Consider the following 27,190-nt stretch of genomic DNA (forward strand, 5'->3'; position numbering starts at 1 on the left):
AGTGCTGTAAATAAATTTGCACAATTAAATGCAATCATTAATTTTATAAATAAATGACAGTTTTGTTTAAAATTGCTCAGGGCACTGGCACCCAGATAGGTAGATGGCAGATAATGGGGAGGGAGTCCACAGTTGCAAATAAGACTACAGCTATAATATCATAAAACTCCACTGAAATACACTGGCATTTACTGCTGATACGTATATGAGTCAGTTTGAGGTGCCATGCAATTACAAAAAAGTCTTGTTCACAGCAGTATCTCCCCCACTCGCCATTCCCAACATCACTCAAGGAATGACACCAAACCATTCAATTATTTCTTTCTTTCTCTTTCTTTGCATTTTCCTTTTTCTCAGCTAACCCAAGAAAAAGTTCAGCAGCAAACCAATCGAGCGCCTAGGAAAAGTCTGCAACATGACCCTAGTGGGGGTGTCCCGTGTTGTCCCCAGTGGGAAAGTCTACAGGCAGATATTTGATGATGAGGTACAGCAATGACAGAAGCTAGAAGACCTGATTGGGCTGGGGCGGGGGTGGTGGGGAATAGCATCCCTTGAAGCAGGGATGGGGAAATGCAGGCACAGAACTCTCCCTGGGCTACACCTCCTCTCCCTAGGCCACACCCCTGTCCAGCTTTGGTTAGTAGATCTGCAGATTAGTAGATCTACAGGTTCTAGTAAAACACACACACACACAGTAGATCCTGCAAGCCTTCGGTTTGCCCACCACTAGACTTAAACTCCAGCAGAGGCAGTTGCAAAGTTGGGTTAGAGCAGTCCTTGCAAACCTAGTGCTCTCCAGGTGTTTTGGACTAAAGTTCTCATCAGTCCTAGCCAACACAGGGTGAAGGCTGTGTGAAATTTGTGTCCTAATTCTTTGTAGGATGTCTTGCACAGGATCACTTGGGGAGTATCTTGTTCATTATGGTCTGTATCAACCATTTTAAGATAATACCCTCAAACCAATGTGAAAACATCTGGAGAGACTTCAAGTCCATAAACTTGTTCTAAGTAATGGTTCTAATTTCATGTTGCTATTAGACTTTTCCCAAGAAATGACAGGCTACCTGCTATTGTTGCAGTTCATTGTATTTTAAATTACATGTAAAAGCAATAAAACATATTCTAAAAGAAGAAGAAGACTTAACACATTTAAGCTTTTAGGGTGTGTGTCAGAGGCTGCCTCAGGTCTCAGCTCACAAAAGACCAACGCCAAGCTCTTCTTATATACAAGGATGTTTATTGCAGTTCATTATTGATTCCACAACCGAGGCGCGCAGCCCCGAGTCTCTAACGTTAGACATTTGAAGTCCCCTCTGAATTGGTCCCGCCCCTGCACCAACTTAAGAGGCTTGTGCTAGACCACCTATTCCTGTCTTTCCTTTTCCGCAGGGTCTTTCTGCCCCCCTGGGTTCCTTCCCTCCTGCTCTCTCCTGAAGCGGATTCCTGAGATGCCTGTTCCCCCCTCCTTCGTGCTTTGGGGCTGGGCTCCTCCTCCGGGCTTTCTCCATTTCCGCGCGCCTCCACATTTGAACTTGGCGCTCGCTCGCTACCCCTGACCTTCCTTTTGACACTTACATTACTCCCTGTACTACTCTCCGCCTCTTCCGCCAGGACGTTCTCCCCAGATCTCCTTCCCCTGTCTCTTTCCTGCTCCGCTCCGTGTGTCACACTGGGAACCCCCCTCTCTTCCCTTCGTTCCTGCTGGGAAGCCGGCCCCGATCTCCCACTCCCGCTCGGGGTTTCCCTGCTGCTTCCCTGCTCCTGGCAGGTCCCCCCTGTGACCCCCCCTTGTCCTGACTAGGGGCGCCCCCTCCTGAGAATCCTCTGATTCACTTGAGAGACTCATGGAAGATCTCAAGTCATTGTCATCCTCTTCCTCACTGTCCTGGGATTCTTCCTCGTCGCTCTCCGTCTCCTCCCTCACCTGTGCCTCTGTCTCTGAACCCCTGACATCCATCCCCCCCTCGAAGCCCCCCCTTCCCCCCTCCCGCTGCTCGGGCGCAGGTTCCGGGGGCTCCGTCGTTGCGGAGGTCGCTGCCGGACACAGGTCGTCGACGTCGATCTCCTCTGCTTCCAGTTCATTGTTTGTGTACTCGAACCCATTGTCCTCTCCCAACATGTTCACGTCCTCCCCTCCCCCTGTTGCCTGGGTGGGGTCTGCTTGCCAAGGACCCACCCGCCACCTCATGCGCCAGTCCTCTTCTGGTTGGTCGTCCCACCAGTAAGAAGGGTCGGTGTCCACCCCCGAACACGATCCCCTTGGAGGGCTCGACGCTGGCGTCGTCTCCTCTGCGGAGGAGAACCCTCGGAAGGTGCTGGCGGAAAGTGTGGGCGTAAAAAGCCAATCGTCGAAAAACTGTGCTGGCATGGGCCTGTGTGGGAAAAGGGCATGGAACTCGTCCTTGAGGAGGGGTTCGTCCAAAGCGTAGTCCGGCACCCAACTGTTGGTACTGGCCAGGGCGCCCTCCCTGGCGAGAAAATATTCTACTCCCTCTTCCCCCCATCTCGAGTCCAGAATCTCTGTGACCTCGTTGACTGGTTCGTCCTTAGGTGACCTCCCCCTCTTGGGCGACTCCCTGCTTAGTTCCGGTGCCGTCCCTGACTCCTGAAATCTGTGTGGGGCCCTGTAGGGGGTGAGCATCGACCTATGAAAGACCGGGTGCATTCTGGAACCCTCGGGGAGGGCCAATCGAAACGCTACGGGATTGATCCTGGCCTCAACTTGGTACGGCCCTAGTTGCTTGTGTCCTAGCTTCTTTTTAGCTAACGACTTGGCCGGCACCGCTTGGGCCGCTAACCATACCCAGTCTCCCACCTGGATGTCTTCCCCCTCCCTCCTGTGTTTGTCCGCCTGCACCTTATAGGCTTGTTTAGCTAGCTCTAAATGTCTCCGTAGCTCGTCGTGCACCTCTTGCAATTCTGCTGCGAAATGGTCGGCTTCCTGTGGCTCCCCCTCCCCCGTCGTTACGAGCCCCGGGAAGGTTCTGGGATGCCTTCCATTGTTAGCGAAGAACGGCGTCACCCCCGTAGACGCATGCTTCGTGTTGTTGTAGGCAAACTCAGCCATCGGCAGGTAATCCACCCAAGCCGCGGGTCGCTGATTGGCGTAACATCTCAGGTACTGCTGCATGATCGCGTTGACCCTCTCTGCTTGGCCGTTGGTCTGCGGATGTCTCGCCGACGACAGGTTGATTTTGACGTGCAGGATCCCTAGGAGCTTCCGCCAGAAACTGGACACAAACTGGCGCCCCCTGTCGGACAGAATGGACCGTGGCAACCCATGCACCTTGAACACGTGGTCGATGAACAGTTTGGCTGTCTGCTCCGCTGTCGCCACCTTCGCGCAAGGAATGAAATGCGCCATCTTGGTGAACAGGTCTACAACCACAAGCACCGCCGTCTTGCCTCGCGAACTGGGCAGATCAGTGACAAAGTCCAGCGCCACCCTCTCCCACGGTTGCAGTGGCGTTTCCAGCGGTTCCAGCAGTCCCGCTGGCTTCTGGTGCACTGGCTTGGACCTTTGGCACGTGTCACACCTGGCGACGTACTCCGCGACCTCCCCTCGCATCTGGGGCCACCAAAAGTCTCTGGCCACTAATTCCGTTGTCTTTTCCTTGCCGAAGTGGCCAGCGCTGGGTGCGTCGTGCAACTGCTGCAGAACCTTCGCGCGGAGATCGTCTCCCGGAACGTAGAGAGCACCTTTACGGGTCAGCAGGCCGTCGCGTATCTGGAACTCGTCGTCCTTCGCTGTGCCCCTCCGCACCTCTTCCATCTTGGACTGTGCGAACGGATCCGCCTGCAACGCGCGACGCACCGCCTCCAGGTCCACGGCGGCTGAAGCGCACGCCCACGCCTGCGGTGCAAAAATGTGCTTGGCTGCCACCGGTGCCGCTGCCTCGAGATACTGCGGTTTCCTGGAGAGCGCATCTGCTATGACATTGTTGTCGCCTGGGATGTACTCTATCCTGAAATCGAAATCCGCAAAGAACTCCGCCCAGCGTATGTGCCTCTGGCTCTGTAGCTTCGCCGTGCGCCAGTACTCTAGGTTCTTGTGGTCCGTGCGGACCTGCACGGTGTGCTTGGCTCCGATGAGAAAGTGCCTCCACGCCTTGAAAGCTGCGTGGATGGCCAGCAACTCCCTGTCCCAAATGGTGTAGTTCTGCTCCGACTTTCTGAGCTTTCTGGAGTAGAAAGCACAGGGCCTCCAGTTTCCCTGCGGGTCTTCCTGTAAGAGGACGGCCCCCACTGCTCTGTCAGATGCGTCAGTCTCCACCCTCATGGGCCTGCCAGGATTCACGTGTAACAGCTGTTCTTCGGACGCGAAGAGACTCTTAAGTCTCCTGAAGGACTGCTCCGCTTGGTCCGTCCAGGTGAACTTCTTCTTCTTGGAGCTGAGAGTGTCCGTGATAGCTGCCGTCTCCTTGGCGAAACCCCTGATGAACTTGCGGTAAAAGTTGGCGAAGCCGACGAACCTCTGGACCTCCTTCCGATTTCGCGGGCTCTTCCAGTCCAACACCGCGCGGACCTTGGCGCTGTCCATGGCTAGTCCCCTGTCGGACAGCCTATAGCCCAGAAAATCCACCTCCGTCACGTCGAATTGGCACTTCTCCAGCTTGGCGTAGAGCCTGTGCTCCCGTAGCCTCTGCAGGACCTCCTTCACGTCGCTCTCGTGAGCCTCCGGCGATTCTGAGAAGATCAGAATGTCGTCGAGGAAACATACGCACTTCTTGTAGAGGAGTCCCGCTAGCACATGATGCATAAAAGCTTGGAAAAAGTGGGAGCCATTTTGGAGACCAAACGGCATAACTCTGTATTCGTAGGTGCCCAACGGCGTGAACATGGCCGTCTTCCACTCATCACCCACTCGCACGCGTATGAGATTGTAAGCTCCGCGGAGATCCAACTTGGTGAAGATCTTCCCTTTCCGCACCGTCGCGAGCAGGTCGTCGATCTTGGGCATGGGAAAGGCCGCGGGTTTTGTCTTTGAGTTTATGAATCTAAAGTCTACGATCAGCCTCTTTTGGGGCGTGTCTTTCTTCTTCACAAAAAACACAGGACTGCCCCCTACAGCCTTCGATTCTCGGATGAATCCCCGCTGCAGATTGTGATCTATGAATTCCCGGAGCTCCTGCAGCTCCTCCTCGGACATGGAATACAGCTTCACAGGCGGCAGCGTTGTCCCTGGCAAGAGATCAATAGCGCAATCGTAGGGCCGGTGAGGTGGCAACTGGTCAGCCTCCTTCTCGCAGAAAACCTCCAAAAACCCCTTGTACTTGAGGGGTACTGCTTGCGCCATGCTGAGACGTAGCTGCTGCCCCTCCTCTTGGCCCTCCTCCTCCTGACCGGTCTGGATGCAATGCTGCGCGCAATAGGACGAGCTGAAGGTGAGCTGCCGCTGGTACCACGCCATGGTCGGGCTGTGCCTATCCAGCCAACTCATGCCTAACACTATAGGCGTGTCTGACAGGCGGGTGACGTTGAAACTGATGACTTCTCGGTGATTGCCAATTTGCATCACCATGGGCGGCGTCTGTTGTACCACTTGCCCCCCCAGCAGCTTCCTGCCATCTACTGTGACGACGTTCAATGGCAGCGTGGCTGGCAGAAGCTCTATGCGATGCTGCTTGACGAACTGCACCCCCACGAAGTCTGTGTTGCTCCCACTGTCAATTGTGATGGGGACCTCCAGGGTGCGTCCATTAGGTAGCTGGAGGGTTGCAGTGAGCTGCACTACAGGTTTGGGTGGCAGGGGGTCTGTAGGCTGCAAAGGCGCTGGGGACTGCTCTATTGACTTGCCTGGCTGTGCCCCAACATTGCTGATTCCAGCCAGGCATTGTCGTTTCCCTGATACAGCTCTTCATGTTGTGCTGCTGCATTTACTGTCGCCAAGGCTGCAGTGTGCTGCCGGAGCCTCTGGGGACACTCTTTCGCCATGTGCGTTGCACTGTCACAGACGTAACACTTCCTGTTCCCTCTAGGAGGCTTCTTCTTGACTGTTCCGGACGCTGGGGCTCCGGCTGCTGACTGAGCCTTTGCACTCCCCAGTTCCATAGGCTCCTCCCCTGGCTGCAGCTGAGGGGAGAGACGCGGACGTCCTGGATCTCTGGGAAACAAAGGAGGCACTCTAGACGGTGCGTGAAGCTGGCTACCCCCCTCATTGCGCCAAGGGCGTTCTTCCTGGCGCACTCCAATGGCAAGCGCACGCTGCACCACGTCTGCCAGGGTTTTAGGTCTGTCCCCCCTAGCCAGCTCATCCTTCACCGGGCCAGAGAGCCCCTCCCAAAATAAGTCTCTGACAGCCAGAGAATCTTTCTCCCATCGCAGCACATTCAGCAAGGCGAAAAAGCGAGCATGGTACTGACGTACGGAAGCCTTGCCTTGCCTTAAACCATGGATCTGCTGGCGTGCCACATCCACATCCACGCTAGACTGAAAGCAAGCGTCCATGCATTTGATAAATTCATCAGAGTCCCTTCGAGCAGGGCAATCCTCGCGCCACAGATTGCGCAGCCAAGCCCTCGCTTCCCCATGCAAGTGGGACACAATGAAACCCACTTTCTCCTCTTCATCTTTAAAGTCGTCGCGAAGCAAATGCAACGCATATTCTACGTCTGCTCTAAAACTGGGGTACTGCTTCAGGTCCCCATCGAAGTGGGCTACCAAGTTGCCTCCTCTTCTGCCCAGTGCTACTCCAGCAGCTTTGGCCCCCGGGAACCCCACCTGGCATGCATGATCCCACCTGGCTTGCAGATCTTGGCACCGCTTTTCCGCCTCTTCCCCCCTCTTCTGGGAGATCGCTACCTCAGTGGTAAGCTGGGAGACTGCGTTGCGTAGCTCAGCTATCTGCTGCTCCATACTCATGGCTGCCAAACTTCGTGAGCTTTGCAAAAAAATTTTTTTGCGTATCTTTGGGAGGGGACTTACTGTCAGAGGCTGCCTCAGGTCTCAGCTCACAAAAGACCAACGCCAAGCTCTTCTTATATACAAGGATGTTTATTGCAGTTCATTATTGATTCCACAACCGAGGCGCGCAGCCCCGAGTCTCTAACGTTAGACATTTGAAGTCCCCTCTGAATCAGTCCCGCCCCTGCACCAACTTAAGAGGCTTGTGCTAGACCACCTATTCCTGTCTTTCCTTTTCCGCAGGGTCTTTCTGCCCCCCTGGGTTCCTTCCCTCCTGCTCTCTCCTGAAGCGGATTCCTGAGATGCCTGTTCCCCCCTCCTTCGTGCTTTGGGGCTGGGCTCCTCCTCCGGGCTTTCTCCATTTCCGCGCGCCTCCACATTTGAACTTGGCGCGCGCTCGCTACCCCTGACCTTCCTTTTGACACTTACATTACTCCCTGTACTACTCTCCGCCTCTTCCGCCAGGACGTTCTCCCCAGATCTCCTTCCCCTGTCTCTTTCCTGCTCCGCTCCGTGTGTCACACTGGGAACCCCCCTCTCTTCCCTTCGTTCCTGCTGGGAAGCCGGCCCCGATCTCCCACTCCCGCTCGGGGTTTCCCTGCTGCTTCCCTGCTCCTGGCAGGTCCCCCCTGTGACCCCCCTTGTCCTGACTAGGGGCGCCCCCTCCTGAGAATCCTCCGATTCACTTGAGAGACTCATGGAAGATCTCAAGTCATTGTCATCCTCTTCCTCACTGTCCTGGGATTCTTCCTCGTCGCTCTCCGTCTCCTCCCTCACCTGTGCCTCTGTCTCTGAACCCCTGACAGTGTGAAAGTCACCTAAAGTCTCTTTGGCGTATTCTTCTCCCTGCTGGTCTCATATGCCTTCAGCTTGACTGAAGACAGTGTATACTTTCATTCGAGGAGCGACAGGGTTTGTTCAACCTGACACATCTCTGTACCAAGGCAAAAATGTGGCGAGTCCTTATCTGAGAGATGTTCGCAGAGGACGCAGCCTTGACAGTGCACTCCAAGGAAGCTTCACAAAGACACAAGCCTGCATGAAATTTGGCCATACCACCAGTCTGATGAAGACCAACATCCTGGGTGAGAACACCGCCAACACTCCACGCATCAGCACTGGTGACCACACACTTGAGGTGGTAGGCAATTTTGTCTACCTGGGTTCCACTCTAACCAGCAACCTTTCCATTAATGCTGAGCTGGACAAGCATATTGGCAAGGCAGCTTTGGCAATGGCTTGCCTCTCCAAAGGGTATGGGAGAATGTGATGCTAACATCTAATACCAAGATGAAGGTCTACCAGGTTTGCGTGTTGAGCACGCTGCTGTTGCACACTGTGTGTTGACTTGTGGGCAACTTACAGCTGCCAGGAGCAGTGCCTCAACGCCTCTCACATGTGCTGCATCAGGAAGATTCTGGGCATCACATGGCAAGACAGAGTTTCAAACAAAGATGTGCTCTCCCAGGCCCACAATCCCAGCATGTACACATTCCTGTCTCAACAACATCTATGCTGGCTTGGTCATGTCCACAGAATGGAAGATGGAAGAATCCTCAAGGACAGTGGTGTCCAAACTTTTTTCAAAGAGGGCCAGATTTGATGGAGTGAAGGGCCGACCCCAGGAAATAAACTGCTGCAGGGGCCAGATTAGGCCCCCAAAATGGACTTTCTACATGCCTGTCCAAGGATGTGCTCTGCCAGAAGCTGGTTTCATTAACCAGGCTTGTTGGCAGACCAACTCTCTGTTACAAAGATGTCTGCAAATGTGACAAGAAGGCTGGCAACATCAAGCCTGTGTGGGAATTCCTTGCAGATGACTGCAGTGCCTGGAGACAGTCAATCTGGTCATGGGAGGAATGATCACTGGAAGGAGCGCAGAGGGAAGAAACACCATAGTGCTTCTACAGTGGCACAGCCAGGCACCTTCATCTGCCCCAGCTGCAACAAAACCTGTCTCTCCCATATCGGTCTCTCTTCACCCACAAAGGCACACTCCTCTATTGTCTCCTAAGACAGATGAACGCCAACACAAGCTTTTGGGGACTCATGCTCACTTCATCACATAGGTGAATTGAAATCTTAGTATACATGTTTATAAGGGAGAAAATTGTAGTGTGGGAGTTGTATGGCAAAATCTTTCCCCTTATTTTTTTGCATCTCATTGCCATTCAAACCCTGCCTTACAATTTTCTCCTTTATTCACTTGCCAACTTTCACTTCATTAATCTTGAACAAGATGCTTTAATTCTAGCTATTAAAAAATGACAACAATATATTATGAAGAATTAAATCAGGGTGGGACTCATAAGTACTTAACTTTGCTTGGCAAGTGCCCTCTATTTCTGGTGAGTATAAGCATGCCCTCTTTCACCTTAAAGGAAGAAGTCTAATTATTTTTATTTTGGCTTTGGCTAGATAAACCTTGTGCGCACTCTGGGAGAAGCGAGAAGCAAGATAGCCCAGCACAAGCTTCCGCAGATCCCAGGAACGATTCCGCTGGTGAGGGATGTGGAAACCTGCTCAGGCAATGGGTTTTTATCACATCGTCAGCAGATGTGGGTTGAGGGAATGCCCAATGATGACATCACTGAAAATCCAGTGCAATACAAGTAAGGAACAGAGTTATGATGTTATTCTGTGCTGTCAGGCCTGTTGGCCAAATGTGGCCTCTCTACTTGACCCTTGGAACTTTTTCCAGGCCACACCCCTCACTCACCCTTACTTCAAATCCCAAGTGTTTTGACCTGACTGGAATGTGTTCTTGAACTCTAATAATGTCTCTTGCTTCAAGTTTCTCCCACTCTGTTTCTATTCCAGAGAGGCTGCAACACTGGCATTTTTAAAGACTCAAGAAAGTGAAAATGTTATTGCTGCCCGGGAAGTCCGAGGACTTGCTGAAGTCATAAGTAAATGTTTACCAATTTAATTCTGGCACCATAATCAGTGTTTTTAGCAAATGTGGTATCTTTCATTTATGCAGACTACCAGCTATACTATTGCAAAGTACTCTGCTTGGGGCTTCATTTGAAGATAGCTCAGTAACCCGCAGCCAGTGCAGAACACTACTGCTCAGTTTTTGGCCAATACCTTGCCAGTTGCACTGGTGGCCACTGCATTCTCACACTCAGTTCAACCTGATGGTGATAGTCTTTAAAACCCAAAATTGTTTTCCTGATAGTAACACCTTGAACTTAGGCTGTTACCAAATGGGCCACCAGTGCAGATCTCTGAGCAGAAGTGTTATATGCTGACAGGGCATCCTGTCAACAACCATGCTGCAGTATTCTGCACTAATTTTAGTTTCAAACCCACACAGAGTTGACTGCAGTAATCCAATCTTGAAGTCACCAATGCCTGAACTATTGTGGTCAAGCCCTCCCTTTTTATTGTCTGTAAGCCACTTATATGTTTTATTACAGTTAGTTAAATAAAAGAATGAGTAACTATGAACTTGTGCATAAAACTGAAGATGCAACTAAAATGTGGCAGGCTTCTTTAGCAGCATGAGAATGTCAGCTAACCCAGTGGTTTTGTAAAAAACCCCAAAACACATTGCTCTCTCTTTATGCTAGCCTGGCATGAGTTCTACAGCTGTGCAGACAGTCTAATCTCCCTCCCTCCCTCCCAGTTCCTGAGAAGAAAAACAGTGACATTGTGGAACGTATCTCAGAGAGCAGGAGGTGCCGTTACGAAGAGACGGTGGTGACGCTACGGCAGGAATTGGCACGCGTTGGGAAGGTAGGCAGCCCTCTTCACCACATTAGTGCATCACTATTAATAGTACTAGGGATGGGATAATCTGTCCATTTGCAATGTGAAGCCAATGTGGTGTAGTGTATACGAAGCTGATGAATCAGGAAATAGAATGGAAGATTAAACAGATGAGGCAAAAGACATTTGAATCGGCAAATAAGTGTGGAAAATTGTTGGCCTGGCAAATGAAAAAAGACAAAAACTTAACACTATTACGAATTTGGAAGTGGAAGGAAAGAATATACAGAACCCAGTGGAGATTAGGAAGTGTTTTCAGAGGTATTTTAAACAACTTTATACACAGGAGAAGCAGAAAGAAATGGACATTGATCGATTTTTGAAAATAAATGGACTACACAAAATCTCTCAGGAAAAACAGCTAATGTTGAACTATAAAATATCGGATCAGGAGGTGGAAGGGGCCATCCAGAACATGCAACTAGGTAAATCTCCAGGACCAGATGGTCTGACTTCAAGATATTACAGATCTTTGAAAGAATGGTTAATACAACCATTGAAGGAAGTCTGCAATGAAATATTGGAAGGGAGAAAGGCACCAGAGTCATGGAAGGAAGCCTATATTACACTTATACCAAAAACAGAGACTGAAAAGACACAGCTTAAGAACTACCTCCCCATATCGTTGCTTAATGTGGATTACAAAATTTTCGCAGATATTTTGGCTAAAAGATTAAAAAAGGTGTTAGCAGAAGAAATTCATAAAGACCAAGCAGGCTTTCTCCCTGGCAGACATTTGTCTGACAATACGAGGAATATAATTAATATTCTAGAAAAACTACAAGTGAATATCAATACTAAGGCAGTTTTGATATTTGTGGATGCAGAGAAAGCCTTTGACAACATTTCTTGGAGTTTTATGAAGAAGAATCTACAGGGGATGGGGGTAGGCCAAGGTTTTGAAAATGGTATAGGTGCAATTTATTCTGAACAAAAGGCAAAATTAATTGTGAATAATGTAGTGACAGAAGAGTTTAAGATTGAGAAAGGGACACGACAAGGTTGCCCAATTTCTCCATTGCTTTTTATATCGGTCCTCGAGGGTTTGTTAAATATGATTAGAAAGGACCAAGAGGTTAAAGGTATACAAGTGGGAGCTAAACAGTACAAACTGAAAGCATTTGCTGATGACTTAATATTGACTCTACAGGAGCCAGAATCTAGTACTAAAAGGGTATTGGAACTGATTCAAGAATTCGGACAGGTAGCAGGTTTTAAGTTGAACAAGATGAAAACTAAGGTTTTAGAGAAAAACTTAACTGTGAATGAGAGAGAGAAATTTCAGGAGGAGACAGGACTAACATTAGTTAAGAAAGTGAAATACTTAGGGGTTAACATGACTGCAAAAAATGTGAACTTATTTATTAAGGATAATTATGAAAAATGTTGGACTGAAGTGAAAAAGGATTTAGAAATATGGACAAATTTGAAGTTATCATTGTTAGGCCGAATCGCTGTGATAAAAATGAATGTGCTGCCAAGGATGTTGTTTTTGTTTCAAACATTGCAAATTTTGGATAAGATGGATTGTTTCAAGAAGTGGCAGAAAGATATTTCCAGATTTGTTTCCAGATATTTCCAGATTTGTTTGGCAGGGCAAGAAGCCTCGAATAAAATTTAAGATATTAACCAATGCTAAAGAAAGCGGTGGATTTGCCCTGCCAGACCTTAAACTTTATTATGAATCAGCTGCTTTTTGCTGGCTGAGAGAATGGCTGCTTCTTGAAAACACAGGTGTGTTGGATTTAGAAGGTTTTAACAATGCATTTGGCTGGCATGCATATTTGTGGTACGATAAGGTAAAAGCACATAAAGCGTTTAAAAATCATATTGTAAGAAAAGCACTGTTTAATGTTTGGATAAGATATAAGGATTTGTTAGAAAAGAGAACTCCAAGATGGCTGTCACCAATGGAAGCGAAGGCACAGGAAAAAACTCAATATGGAGGCCAAATGGCCAAAAGATTGGGAAATTTTGGAACAAGATGGAGACAGAATAAAATTGCAGAGCTTTGAAAAATTGAAAAACAAAGTGCGAGATTGGCTCCATTATTACCAAATAATGGAGGCTTACAATTTGGACAAAAAAGTTGTTTTTCCAGGTGGAAAAATCAAAATTGTAAACAAAATTGTTGGATCCAAAAATTAAGAATTTGTCAAGAATGTACTTGCTGTTGAAATGGAATACTCAGGATGAAACGGTGAAATCAGCTATGATTATATGGGCACAAGATGTTGGACATAACATAATGATGGCTGACTGGGAACAGTTATGGACCACAGGTATGAAATTCACGGCATGTAATGCCTTAAGAGAAAATTTAATGAAAATGATTTATAGGTGGTACATGACACCAGTCAAGCGTGCAAAAATTTACCATTTGCCCGACAATAAATGTTGGAAATGTAATGAGACTGAAGGTACATTTTTTCACCTTTGGTGGACATGCCCAATGATTAAGACATTCTGGGAGATGATTTATAACGAAATGAAAAAGATATTTAAATATACTTTTCTGAAGAAACCAGAGGCCTTTCTCCTGGGCATGGTCGGCCAATTGGTGCCAAAGAAGGATAGAACTTTTTTTATGTATGCAACAACAGCAGCAAGAATACTCATCGCGAAGTATTGGAAGACACAAGATTTACCCACCCAGGAAGAATGGCAGATGAAGTTGATGGACTATATGGAACTGGCGGAAATGACTGGCAGAATCCGAGACCAGGGAGAAGAATCGGTGGAAGAAGACTGGAAAAAGTTTAAAGACTATTTACAGAAATACTGTAAAATTAAGGAATGTTAGAAAAATGTTGGAATGAAGTTATATGGCTTTAGTAGAAATGTTATAAGGAATTAAGTATAGATAGATTAATAGAGTATTAAAGGGAAAAATAAGGTTAGAATGTGTTAAGATAATTATAGGATAGAAAACAGAGGAAGATGGAAAGGAATTGCTGAAACAATTAATAGAAGTGGAATACAAAAAGGGAGGTGTGAGGAGGTCGTGGAAATAAGTGAATGAAAGATAAGATATTGAAATTGGACTGTGTTTTAAATGGTTTTTGTTTTGTTTTGTTAGTTGTTTGTGTTAGTGTTTTGTAGTTTTTTTGTATTGTATTGTATTGTATTGTTGTGTTGTTGTTGTTTTTTTGGTTTTCTGTAGTGTTGTGTTTAAACGGTTGAAAAATTAATAAATATTATTTTTTAAAAAAAATGTGGTGTAGTGGCGTGAGTGCTGGACTAGGACCTGGAAGACTAGGGTTCAAATTTATCCACTTGGCCATGGAGGTCTCTGAGTGACCTTGGGCTAGCCACTCACTTATGTGACATATTTTTCTAATACATACATATTTGATGCACATTGTTTCGTCCAAGCCTTGTTTCGTCCAAGCGTAACATAACTCACAGGGTTGTTGCTGTGAAGATAAAATGGGGAGAAGGAGAACCATGTACATCACATTGAGCTTCTTGGAGGAAGGTTGGGATATAAATGTAATAAAGAAATAAAATTCAGTTCTCTCCGTTTCTCATTTCTTCCTATTTTAAATTCAGTTTTTCACTTTTTGCAACAATTTGTGAATCTTTGCTTTAAATCCTTGTGAAAATACGCTACTGCTTTAGTACGGATCTCTCCAAATGTTTTGTGTTCAGTTTTGACTATATAGTTTTATGCAAGAAATTCCCCCTTATGTGCATTTTCATTTCATTTTTCATTTATGTGACACATTTTTCTAATACATACATATTGATGCACATTGTTTCGTCCAAGCCTTGGTAAGTGTTACCCATCAGATCATCTTCTCTGTTTCAGGAAATGGAGGTGTGTTTCTTGAAGCCTGGGAAGCTATTTCTGACCAAGCTGTCAGAATCCGATCGCACCATTGAGTCCCTTTTCCAAGTTTCCTCTGAGAACCTCCACTTGGAGACTTACACCATGGAGGTGAGGGAGTGCCTCGCAACTCAAACTCAAACAGGGCTTGAAGGCTGCCTGCCACCTTTTCTTGCCGCTCTGGCTGATACTTCTGGTCACCCAAGATCCTCACTGCTTAGCAACGGGGATGAAGGGCCTGGCAGTCACTGTGGGTAGCAGAATAAGGCATGCTGGAGATAGGAACATAGGAAGCTGACATACTGCATCATCCCTTTGACTCATTCAGCTCAGTATTGTCTACACTGACTGGCAGCGGCTTTCCGCGGTTTCAAGTTGGAAGTCTCTCCCAAACTTACCTGGAGATCCCAGGGCTTGAACCTAGGAACATGGAGAACTTCCTTATACTGAATCAGAACTATGTCTCTTTCTACCTCAGTATTGTCTACACTGACTGGCAGCAGCTCTCCAGAAAGTCAGGCAAGGGATATTCCCAGCCCTACCTGGAGATGCCAGGGATCAAACCTGGGGCCTTCTGCATGCAAAGCAGATAGGCTGCCACTCAGCTACAGCCCTTTCCAGGAACATAGAAAGCTGCCTTATACAAAGTCAGACCATTGGTCCATTTAGCTTAGTATTGTCTACACTGACTGACAGCAGCTTTCCAAGGTTTCAAGCAGGGGCATTACCAGCCCTACCTGGAGATGCCAGCAATTGACCCTGGGACCTCCTGCATGCAAAGCAGATGCTCTACTAAGCTACAGCCCTTCCCTCCAAAGGCTGTGACACATGGGCGTAGCCGGGGGGGGGCAGAGGGGCAGCTGGCCCTCTAAATAAGTACGAATACAAATACTAAATACAAATAAGTACGAATATGAGGTTCTCCCCTCCCCAACAAAAGCCTGCCTCCCCAACAAAAATCCTGGCTACGCCCATGGCAGTGAACAGTACAGTGGGATGGGTTGAAAGGATCTGGCATGCCAACAAAGATCAGCTCCCCTGTGTGGAAATCACATTCCATTTCTACTTTGCAGGACTTTGAGAGAATGTGGAACCTTGTCTCCAAGGAGACCTTCAAAAGAAGGCAGTGGATTAGAGAGCTGGACAAAGCCTTACTCAAGGCAGAGGTAGATCGAACTGAACGGGTAAGTACAAGAAGATGCTAACAGAGAGTACATGAATGATTGGGGGTGCTGCTGCTGTATGCTTGTTGCCTAGAAGGAAATGCAGCATCAGCATGTTGCCCAGAAGGAAATGCAGCCCTTGGAGCTGGAAAAAGTTCCCCATCCCTGCTATGGCTCCTTGAAAGGGTCAGAAATAGTTGTTTCTTGCTGGCACATATGTCTTATTAGGAATTGGCCACTTCAGTGAGATGGTGGAGGTTTGTCTCTTTAGGTGAATGGGGCATTGCCTCACCACTCTTATTCTGTCTTCAGCCAATTCGCACCTGCCTTCCTCCTTACAGTGAGTCTAGGGGGTTGCCCCAGCTGTTAGCTTCCCCCTGCATAGATTCAAAGTGCCCCTTGTGGAACTCATCGGGGAGAATGATGAGAATAAAAGCTAGAATTGGTTGGCTCTGCCTGTCATTGACTCTAGTTCTACTTATCATTGGCTATGGCTCTGCCTACACTACAGCTTACATCCCTGCATTCCACCTCACCCATGGCCACCATTTACCACTGGCTGAGTAGCCCAGTGGGATGGTCCCCCAGCATGTCCCTAGCAATCTCAGCAGAGAGGTGTCCTCACCATCCTGAACACTTTTCTTACCCCCTCCCTCTGCTTTGGTTTCCAGATCAAACTTTTGTTGAACAAATATAATAAGATCCTGGATGACATTTCCTATTTCCTACCCTCTGATGTCCACAGGTTCATTCACAAGGAAGCCATGGTAAAACCTTTCTGCTTGATACCTGAAATTATCCAGTAAGATAACCACAAGTTTTGCTTGATCCCATCGCCACCCCTGTAGTTCGGAAATGATTGAAAGTGGGCATATTTGCAAACCTAATTCGGGTAGCAGAATTGGGCATTTTAAAATAAAATTGTGGGGTGTGTGTGTGTGTGTGTGTGTGTGTGAGAGAGAGAGAGAGAGAGAGAGAGAGAGAGAGAGAGGATATCTGCAAGATCAGCATAGCAACCGGGAAAGAGGGATGGGATCCCTGAGACATTGTACGTGAAAGGAGCAGAGAGACAAGACAAGGACAGGTTTGCCCTGGTGTCCTCAGCACAGCACCAAGGGTGCACAGGTGCCTGTGATACCTCAAAACCCTCTGCACTCTTTTCTCTCTCCACTTCTTTTTTTATCTTTCCCCCCCTCTTTGGAAGTGAGAAAGCAGTGAAGAAAGCAGACTGACCAAGAGGGGAGGAGGAACCTACTCTGGGCATTTCTGCTTTCTGCCCCATCAAATCCCAGTGGGTTACCAGCCACCATTGTAATGGCACCATAGAACAATTAAGGGATGTGTCTAGCTAAGGTTTATTCAGAGTAGACTCCTTTAGATTACTGTACCTAAATTTGTCTTGCCCATCATGTCCTCTGGGTTGAACCAACTAATCTGAAGTCTTCATCTCTCTGAAAAAGAGAGATTCCCTTGCTACTCTCATCTACATCTTCCAATTTCAGATGATCAACCAAGCCCTGCTGGCCAATCGGAGAGCAATAGCCAAGCTGTTTGTCAACCTGATGGAGGCAGACCTGAAAGGAGACATTTTCTATCATCGCAAACTGGAGGAGAGAATAAAGACCTGGAGAGCCAAATGGAAGCAGAAGATAATTTACAGTTTCAGGTCTGAAATTTCATTTATTTATTTATTTAGAGTATTTGTACTTTGCTCTTTATGCAAAAGTGGTTCCCAGGTTTGCATATAATTGGTTAAAACAAGACAGTCCCTGTCCTCAGGCTTCACAACACACAAGGAGAAAGGGAGAAGATGGGAAGAGGGTGGAAATCAAGCTCAGGAACCAGTTCTTAAACAGTTGTTTTTATAATGGCCAGCTATCATAGTTCACAGATAGAAGGTACTTAACAGAGCTGGTCTTTTGGTGAACTCTGCTTCTCATCTCTCCCGCTGAGGCAGACTGATTGAATGGTTGCCCCCAGATGGCAGTTTGGGGGAAAGAAGGCATGATGGAGCAGGAGATTTGGGCAGTATAAGATGGGTGTGGCTTTTCAATCACACAGTATCCCTTGCAAAAAAGAAAGCCCACATTTAATGTTTCTTGTCATGTCCTATAGACAGTTCATGGAAAGTGAAAGAATACGGCATCCGAGTGCTGTGAATGTGGAGCTGGCGAACATGCTACAAGATCAAAAATCACTCACTGAGAAGAGAACAGCACTGTTATATTCTCTGGGGTAGGTGAACAGGAAAATAAAATGTAACTCCTCATTCCTAAGAACGTAAGAATAGCTTCCCTGCTGGATCAGGCCAAAGATGCTTTTATTCCAGTACAGTGGTGCCCCGCAAGACGAATGCCTCGCAAGACGAAAAACTCGCTAGACGAAAGGGTTTTCCGTTTTTGCGTTGCTTCGCTAGGCGAATTTCCCTATGGGCTTGCTTCGCAAGACGAAAACGTCTTGCCCTTTTTTCTTAAAGCCGCTTGAAGAGGTGCAGTTGCGACGGACCGTGCTTCGCAAGACGAAAAGACTCGCGGAACGAATTATTTTCGTCTTGCGAGGCACCACTGTATCCTGTTCTAATAGCAGCCAACCGGATGCACTGTGGGAAGCTCACAAGCAGGACCTGAGCATAACAGTAACTCTCCCCTTATGATTACCACCAACTGGTATTCAGAGGCATATTACCTCCCACGGTGCGGACAAAACAAAGCCACCCTGGCTTGTAGTAGTGATGTTTTGATGGTGTCAAATTATGGGTGGTTGGCAGATGTGTATGCAGGCCAGGGACTTTAACATTTTACTTCCCCCTATGGTCCCAAACCATATTGTCCCCACCCCCCATGCCAGCAGTTTTCACAGGACGTTTTCCTTATGCAACCTGTGGGGAGGACTCCAAATTGGGGCCGTGGGGGGCAGAGGCAGTGGCGGAGCTTCATGCTCCAGCACCAGGGGGTGGAGAGCAGGTGGGGGCGGGGCTGGCGTGTGTCCCAGGGGTGTGGCACGTCACCTGTGGGGGCGTGGCACCCAGCGCAGGTGGGGGACAGCCACGATGGCACCCTACCAGGATCGCGCTGCTGGGGGCAGTGCGCTCCCCTCTGCACTCCTCTTCCTCTGCCACTGGGTGGAGGGCATCCAGTGTTGTCAGTTTGTGTAAAAGAAACAACCACCTGCACATATAAAGGCAGATATAGAACGCTTAACAACCTGGGCTGTATCCAATGTTAGCCATGATCAAAGTAAGCCCACTGAAGTTAATGACAGATTTAGACCCATTAGTTTCCATGGGCCTACCCGGTAAGTATAGAATCATAGAATTGAAGAGTTGAAAACATCCTCAAGGGTCATCTAGTCTAACCCTCTGCAATGCAGGAATCACAGCATTCTAGGACAAACATGGGATACAACCTGTTGTTCAGTTTTTCCATTTGGCTCCCTGTATCACCCAACTCCAAGCTTAGCAGTAGGAGTGCTGTCAGCCAAACTACGTGAAAAGAAGGGGAAACCTGCTACCTCCACTTATCTCACTGAGCCCCCAGTCCTAGCCCACAAATTTCCAGATTTTCTCCTATGCCCAAACAATACACTCCCCCCTTCAGCTTTCCCTGGAAAAGTTCTCTGTGGAACTTTCAGCTCAGCTATATAACTAATATGTGACCAGTGAAAACTGGGACCCAAATGAATTTTAAGATTTGTCATGCAGACCTCAAGAGCTTTATGTGCTAAGTGTTTCTCTGTCTCTTGTCTTTTTAGCAATATGCTGCCTTTGATGCAATCCAAGGCTGAATTAAATGAGTGGTATGAATCTGTGGTGGCTTTAAATAAGCGGATAGGTAAGGAACAAAAGTTTTGCTATTTTTATTTAGAGCAACAATTTACGGTATATATTTACCAGATTTCCTAACTATAACCCTTCACTTTAAGGTCTCAGGGCAGGCTACAAGAATATAATATACCATTATAGAAATAAGATGAAATCTTTATAATGATAAAAAGCTGTTCAGATGGAACAAACAATGCTCCACATGTTCACAAACAGAAAGATATAATATTTCATATTCAATCTTGTAACCACCATATCCAATCTTGTGTTAATTTTAATTTTTGTCTCAAGATACCCACAATGTCCAATACTTAATGAAAATCCGTCTCCAGTACGAGAAAGTTTGCCAGGAGTGTTTGTCAAAGGTGCAGGAGTGTAAGGTTAGTGGGCCAATCAGTTTTGTTGAAAATATGTGGATTCTGTTTTTCAGCCTGACTACAGATGAGAATAAGAGAAAATCTGTTGTTGTTGTTGTTGTTGTTTACCCACCCTTCACTCTAAGGTCCCTAAATGAAAAGCGATATTAATTCATAATAACTGAAACACATCAGTGGAGTCAAGGCTGCATATTTATGAACTTCACTACTAATAACACTTTCTCCCTCTCCAATTTTAGAACACACTGATAGATAAGAAAATCTGCACGGAAAAAGAGGCTGAAAGGATTGTGAATCCAAATTTCTACCAGTTAGTTGGGAAGTTACAGAGTCGCTTTGAGCAGGAAGTAGAAATGATGGACGTAAGTTTGCCAGTGTCTCTTCCTAACACGTTTCCTGCAATGCATCCTATTAGGATCAGAGCAGCAGAAATGAACCTGCTGCAACTCAAATTGAGAGAACCCATGGTCTGTGTAGCAGTTCTCCTTGTGGGTCAGATGTGGCCCTCAAGGCCTCTGCATTTGGCCCTCAGGACCAGTGGCAGAAACTGAAATATGAAAGCTAGGAGCTAAATGGCACCTTAAACCTAGCTTATGGGCACAACTACAGAATGTTTAGGCGTGTTTTTTTATAACATGAATACAAAGCTGAAAATGAATGAACTGCAGCTAAAATATTATGTTCATTTTTCACATGGTCTAGTCCTTCCCCTGCCCACCTCCCCTAATATTCTTAAGAGGGTCTCTTTTCCAGTCTTCAGAGAGTAGCTGGCAGTGGGGAGGCAGAAAAAGGTACTTTCCTTGCACTCTGCAGTTTTAATCTGAAATCTTAGCTCTGAAACTGCTTGCGCTAATGACATTCCCTGTTGCAAAATGCACTTATGACAATGGGAGTTTCAAACACTGCTCAGGGCTCTTCCCACATCACACCTTTTCCCTAGGCACCTTCTCTCCCTGAGCCACACTCTTCACCAGTTCCTCCCTAGCATTATCTATCAGGCTGTCTAGGGGCAATGCAACCCAGATGCCTCAACTGGCACCTTTGAGATGCATTCCTCTATTTTATTTATGTCACTGGATGTTTCCTTGGGAGGAGGAGCAGAGGCGTCTTTCCTATTGGGCTTACTGGTGCCTTGCGCCAGGGCGCTGTCCTCTCAGGGGCGCCCCAGCGAGTGAGCGAGCTGCACAGCTTTGCCAGTGGCCTCCCCTTTCCCTGCACCCACCAGCTGCACCTTGCCAACCATATGGCTGGCGGGCATGCAGCTTGCCTTCCAAGCCTCCGCAGGAAGAGAGCGATCCCTGCAGAGGCCTCAGGTGGAAGCTGCACCCCGCCAGCTATATGGCTGGCTGGCATGCAGCGCTCTCTTTCTCCCTCTCTCTCTCTCTCTCTCTCTCTCTCTCTCTCTCTCTCGCCTGCCCAGCCTGTGGGAAGAGGGAGGTGGGCGATGGCGAGGCTACGGAGCTTCCGCACTGGGTTTGCAGCCCTGTTTGCAGGGTCCCCTTGCCCGCCCTGTTCAGCTACATCTAGCCCGAGCTGTGAGTAGCAGCAGCTGCTGCCCTTGTTTCTCTCTCTCCCTGGAATCCTGCCCTGTGTTTAATGTTATGGGCAACTCTATCCTGGGGAAGGGAAGCCTCCTCCCTTCGCTTTTCTTCTTCTTCCTCCTCCTCCTCCTCGGGGGTGGGCTCCTTCTCTGCCCCCCCCCACCAACAAGGTCCCTAGGGATTGTAAAGCAAGCCAGACCATTTAGCACCGACCTACTACTACTACTACTACTACTACTACTACTACTGCCCTCCACCCATAGATATCAGGGCGGCTCACAGCCTGAAACTACGGTACTAAGCACATGCTAAAAACTAGAACAAAGGCAAACCAAACCAAGCCAGCAACCCTCCTTCTCCCTTATTTGGGAAACAAGCCTGTTAATTGCCTGTCCAACTGAAAAAAAAGGCACTGAAGGTTTTTGAGATCAATGCAAGCTAAAAAGCATTGCAGGGGGTTGGGCTAGATGACCTGCAGGGTGCCTTCCAATTCTACGTTTTTCTGAGAAACACACACACACAACCCAACTATGGTCCCTCTGCAGTCCTCGCCCCAAGCAACTGTGTGTGAGACTTGCTCCCCAGAAAGTGTGCCTTGTCTGTGGTTTTTGGTCTCTCGTCAGCCCTCTCCCCCCAATCTATTCATATTCCTTTCTCCCTAATCTCCAGTATTACATTTTCCTCTGGTTGAGTCTTAAAACAGAAAGCCCTAGTTCCCAACTGTGTTTCTTGCTGCAGTCCTACTGTCTACTCAGAAGTAAGGTCCTATTAGATTCAGCAGGGCTTACTCTCAGGTGAGTGCAGTTAGAGTTGCAGCCTTTGTGACCCAAGTTTTGGGTTCTTTTTAGGTTCAGGATGTCACTGCTTTACACCCATCCCACAATATTTGAAAACGTCGGCTTTGTACTTAAACACAAATTGGCTGGGAACTTCATTGTCTGTGTCTTTATTAGTTTATTTAAAGAAAGGATGAATTAGAAGAACTGCTGAGTCTTGAATGAGTGTTGCTTTGGGATTGAGGACTTCATTAGATTTTCTTCTGCCTTTTCATTTTATTTTGTTCTAAGGGCTTGTTAGAGATAACGTGTAAGTGTGGTGTCAGCTCCCAAAAAAAAGGTCAACAACTCTAGGAAACGTGGGGGGGGGGGCACGCCAGAGGGATCTTTGCACCACAGCGCCGGATATGCTTAAGACAGCCCTGAGGAGGAGGTTGTGAATAAGATTGGTCCTCACTGATTTAAATTGGGCCCTACCCATCCTCAGCTAAATGCTGATTGCATCTGCTAACAAAAATCCTAAATCACAAATTCTTTCCGTTTGATTTCTCTCCAGGACCACCTAGAACAGTTGGTTAAGCACACAGAAATCAACTGCAGGAATGTCTACCAGTACTTCCAGGATGCTCTCACTCTCTTTGATGCCCACAAATGCAACCTTGTTCATCATGAAACCGAGCTTCACAGTAAAATGAATGAATGCCGAAACAAGCACGAAAATCTAAACAAGGTCAGAGTAGGGGTCTGGTTTAGTGAGGGATGGGAGGACAGAGAATACAATGTGGTAGGCCATATCAGAGATCTTGGTGGGGACAGAAAGAAGAAAGGTTGTTGGCAAATCTGCATGAACTCTTGCATCTTGAATCAGCCATGTGCATTTGCAAAATTTATTTGCACAATTTAATCTGCAATTTTTATTTTCACGTGATTTTGCTTTGGCTTAGTCTATTGAGAAAAGCAAGAACATCAAGAGAGCTCTGCTGGATCAGGCCAAAGGTCCACCTAGTCCAGTATCCTGTTCTTACCCAGTGAGCTCGGGGACTGAGTAGGGGATTTGAACCCTGGTCTCCCGGTCCTAGCCTGACACTCTATATCTATGGCACCACTTTGACTCCGGTAACATAAGAGCATAAGAAGACCCTTTCTGGCCCATCATAGTCCAGCATCCTCTTCTCATAGTAGCCCCAATGGGAAACCCGTACTCAGGACATGAGCAGAGCACTCTCCCTACTTGTGATTCCCAGCTGGTAGTATTCAAGAGCCATACTGCCTTTGACAGCCATCATGACTAGTTGCCACCGATATCCTTAACCTCCTCCTTGAATTTGTCCAGTCATCTTTTGAAGCCATCCTAGTTGGTGGCCCTCACTGCCTCCTGTGGAAGTGAATCCCATAGTTTAACTGTGTGCTGTGTGAAGAAGTCCTTCCTTTTACCTGCCATGACTCTTCCAAAAGTTGCCCTCATTGGACAGACAGCCCTGGGTTCTAGCATTATGAAAGAGGGAGAAAAGACCTCTCCGTATCCATTTTTTCCAAACTATACATAATTATGTGCATCTCTATCATGTCTCTGCTTTTTCAGCTTTTCTCTAAAGTAAACTGCATAGTGACCCCCTTTTCTCTTAAATAAGCTTAACTAAACTACATAGTTATTGTTTGTAGCACTGTATTCTCTTCTGTTTTTTAAATTTACTTTAAGTTTCAGAACAAAAGTTTTCCCAAACTAGCTTACAGTCAGTATCCTAAATACATTTTTATATCACAGTCTAATAATTTCAGACAATGAATAAACAAAAGCAAAAACAAATTTTGGGAACAGTATCACAAAAATGCTGACTTAATATATTTTAAAAATTTCTTTAGCACCTCTTGACCAATTCCTGAATGTTTCCCTGAATATCAGTATGCTTTTTAATCATTTGACTGGTTGCCTTATTAAAACAACGGCAACTGTATATTGGCAGATTGTCAGCTTAGGTAGATTCTTTTAGAAATTGAAATATGTGTGAAATAACTTACGATTTTAGAAAACTCAACCTGCTGCTCACTGTAAAGCTGCCTTATAACTGTTTTAATTTTTATACCCTCTGAACACACCAGTCCCAAAGTAGCTTGGAGCAGCAGTGGAAATAAACTCCAGCCTGAATCACTTCAAGTTTTAGCTGGTTTATCTGCCCTGTCCCAAGTAATTAAGCCTTTCAGCATTAACCATTCTAATGCCGACTGCTTCCTTCCATATGGGGCCAGCTAAGGGAAATTAATCTGGATGTGACCGTGGACAAACTGAGGACCCAAAGTTCTGATGAAAAACTGAAGGCCCAGCTGGAGAAGGTTTATGCTGTTTTGGACTTCATTCGAGCTGGGTATGTTTCAAGCAGTGCAGGTGGCAGAGGAAGCACAAATGCTTTGGGCTAGAGATAGATTACAGTATGTATATAAATCCTGTGAAATGACAAACAAGCTGCTGTGTTCTTCTCACTGCATGTTTCGAAGCTTATCTCCACAACTATAGGGACTATAAACTTGCTTTAAAAGAAAACTCTGCAAATGCTGCCCTAGGTGTGCCTGTCAACCAATAAGAACAATGTGCTCTCTGATGCAAAAAACAGTGAATGGACTGAGACTGAGTCTTCACTGGAATTCTAGGATGTGAGCTGGGACTTTTCAGGGCAGATGCCTAGTCTGGTGAGCTACCATAGGCTGCATGTTTCAAAGCTTTAGAGCAGCCTTCTCGGCCAGATGTTTGGGACTATAAAACCCATCATCCCTGACAGTTGTTGGGCATGCTGGCTTGCCAGTTACACATGCCAAGTCTACACCCACATTGAGGAGATGCAGTAGCAGGACACATGCTTTGTATACAGCAAGTCGTTAGTTCTGTCCCCACTCTCTCCAGTTAAAGAAGATTTTGATGTCAAGAATTGCCATTAAAATTCAAAATCCAAAACCAACATTCTTGATTCAGTGGTTCTGGTTGAATGAATGAAGTTCGCACAATGTTTACTCAATTTAGTTGTAAGTCATCTGTCATAGATGTTTGAATATTCATTGCTGCAAGTTGGGATGCCGACAGATTCTGGCAGTTGTACACGGTGTCTGTTGTTATCGAATGTTGACTTCTACTGCAGCGGCCTCTGATGTCAACCTCTAATCCTACATTGCACATATTTGATGAATTCTTGCACAATCAGATAATATCTGTGGCAAAATTGTTAAATAGGTCCTGGGAGACACCAGGGTTCAAATTCCGCACTCAACCCTGAAGCTCACTGAGTGACCCTGGGCTAGCTGCTGCCTCCCAGCCTAACCTACCTCACAGGGTTGTTGTGGGGATTAAATGAGGAAGGGGGAGAACCATGTATGTCACCTTGAGCTCCTTAGAGAAAAAGGTGGACAAGTAATGCAATAAGTAAAAATAATTAAAAAGTTTTGGTTTCTTTCTTTGTTTACAGATATGCAACCTTCCAACAAGATCTCTTGACTAAATTATCCGCTTATCCAGACTGTATTTTACGCAGCCTGAATTCTTACAGCACCTCTGTCAGCCGGTATTTTAATGTGTGGGAAGTCTACAAAGGGGTATGTAGAAAACAAGACTTTGAATTTGACACTTTTGTAACTTAAGTAGGTGCAGGCAGGTGCTGCATCCTTGCACATGTTCCCCTTCCCTACACTGAAATTGACTTCTTGCTCAGTTCATCTAGCAAACAAAATGGGAATAAAAGGGTACAGTTAGTAATTTATTTATTTGCTGTTTTCATTTGTTTTATTTATTACATTATTACCTTTCTTCCCAAGGAGCTCAAGGTGGCAGTACATAATTTTCCCCCTTCCCATTTTCTCCTCCCAATGACCCTGTGAGGTAGGTTATGCTGGGAGCGAGTGGCTGACCCAAGGTCACCTAGTGAGCTTCATGAAGATACCCGTTAAAGGAGTGGGGACTGTCTTTTCTTTCTTTGAACTCAGTTAAATTGATGGACTGTGAATGTGTTCCTTCAGGGCCCAGTTGCATTTGTGACATTCCTAGTCCTCTTGAGCAGCCACTTGTCACCTGACTCAGAAGAGGTAGAGTAACAGTGTGTGAAAAAGGAGTGGAGTTGATCCCCAAGGAAATGGCAACCCCACACACATACACAAAGCTGATGAAGAGCATAGCATGGATTCCAGTGTGTTAAAAGCCCCTGAACATGGTTTGGGGGATTGGGAACATGCCATCTGAATGCATTTTCTCTCTCTCAGACTCAGCCTTCCAAACCTGTGTTGACCTACCTGTAAGGGTTCTTGTAGAGATCAAAATAAAATGCTGTCAGTGGCATGCAATGAGCACCCAAGAGCGCTGTGTAGATGTCATGCATTAAGTATTATTTGTGAAAAATAATGAATTATCCTTTTTAATTCTTGATATTTTTTCTTTTCCCGCTTTCTTTTTAAAAAAATCAGAAGCCATTCAAGCAAACTGGGGATATGGGTGAAGAGGAAGGTAATTTCTATCCTCCACAGTGTAATATAGTATTTTAAAAAGCACAACTTTGCCTCTTACAATCATGAGAATCAGTACCATCCAATCAGGCATTTTGTTCCACATGATGTCAGCATTGAACCTCCAGTATTACGGTACCTATCCTTTGGAACTCCCCACCACCACATACCTAACAGGCCCCTTGTCTGTTGACTTTTCAGGCCATGGTAAAGGCCTTTGCTTTTTCCACAAATATTCATCCCAGTTTGTTTAAACAACCCCTAAGGTCTCTTCCTTCAAAACCCACCATCTCCCTCCAAGATTTTCAGGAAGGGGAGGCTGCCCTTGAGTGAGACTACTTAACCTGTAAGAGATGGCAGTGTGGAAAGTAAGAACACATATCACCAACACCCTCATTGCCAACCCTCTGGAGGTGACCCTTGTGTTATTTTTTCCTTTTCCTTTTCCTCAACTCAAGGGTGGGGAACTTCAGGTCCAGAAGTCAAATATGGCTCCCTAGGCCACACTGTCTACTAGCTCTGCTTTGC

The 27,190-nt window shown here is 46.7% G+C and overlaps 1 protein-coding gene across 2 annotated transcripts in view; it reads left to right on the forward strand.

Annotated features, from left to right (window-relative positions):
* CCDC180 (coiled-coil domain containing 180) overlaps positions 1-27,190 on the forward strand; it is a 59,976-nt gene that overhangs the window by 461 nt on the left and 32,325 nt on the right. For both annotated transcript variants that reach the window (XM_081179178.1, XM_081179179.1), the window contains exons 2-17: positions 358-484; positions 9,322-9,515; positions 9,724-9,812; positions 10,535-10,644; positions 14,489-14,617; positions 15,580-15,690; positions 16,341-16,436; positions 17,172-17,335; positions 17,785-17,904; positions 19,420-19,499; positions 19,781-19,869; positions 20,106-20,228; positions 22,740-22,913; positions 24,431-24,546; positions 25,636-25,762; positions 26,624-26,663. In XM_081179178.1, coding sequence (XP_081035304.1) covers positions 416-484; positions 9,322-9,515; positions 9,724-9,812; positions 10,535-10,644; positions 14,489-14,617; positions 15,580-15,690; positions 16,341-16,436; positions 17,172-17,335; positions 17,785-17,904; positions 19,420-19,499; positions 19,781-19,869; positions 20,106-20,228; positions 22,740-22,913; positions 24,431-24,546; positions 25,636-25,762; positions 26,624-26,663 — 1,831 coding nt within the window. In that variant the 5' untranslated portion in view covers positions 358-415. The remainder of the gene's footprint in view (positions 1-357; positions 485-9,321; positions 9,516-9,723; positions 9,813-10,534; positions 10,645-14,488; positions 14,618-15,579; positions 15,691-16,340; positions 16,437-17,171; positions 17,336-17,784; positions 17,905-19,419; positions 19,500-19,780; positions 19,870-20,105; positions 20,229-22,739; positions 22,914-24,430; positions 24,547-25,635; positions 25,763-26,623; positions 26,664-27,190) is intronic.

Source organism: Podarcis bocagei, assembly GCF_964188305.1.
Source record: "Podarcis bocagei genome assembly, chromosome: Z".
NCBI lineage: Eukaryota > Metazoa > Chordata > Lepidosauria > Squamata > Lacertidae > Podarcis > Podarcis bocagei.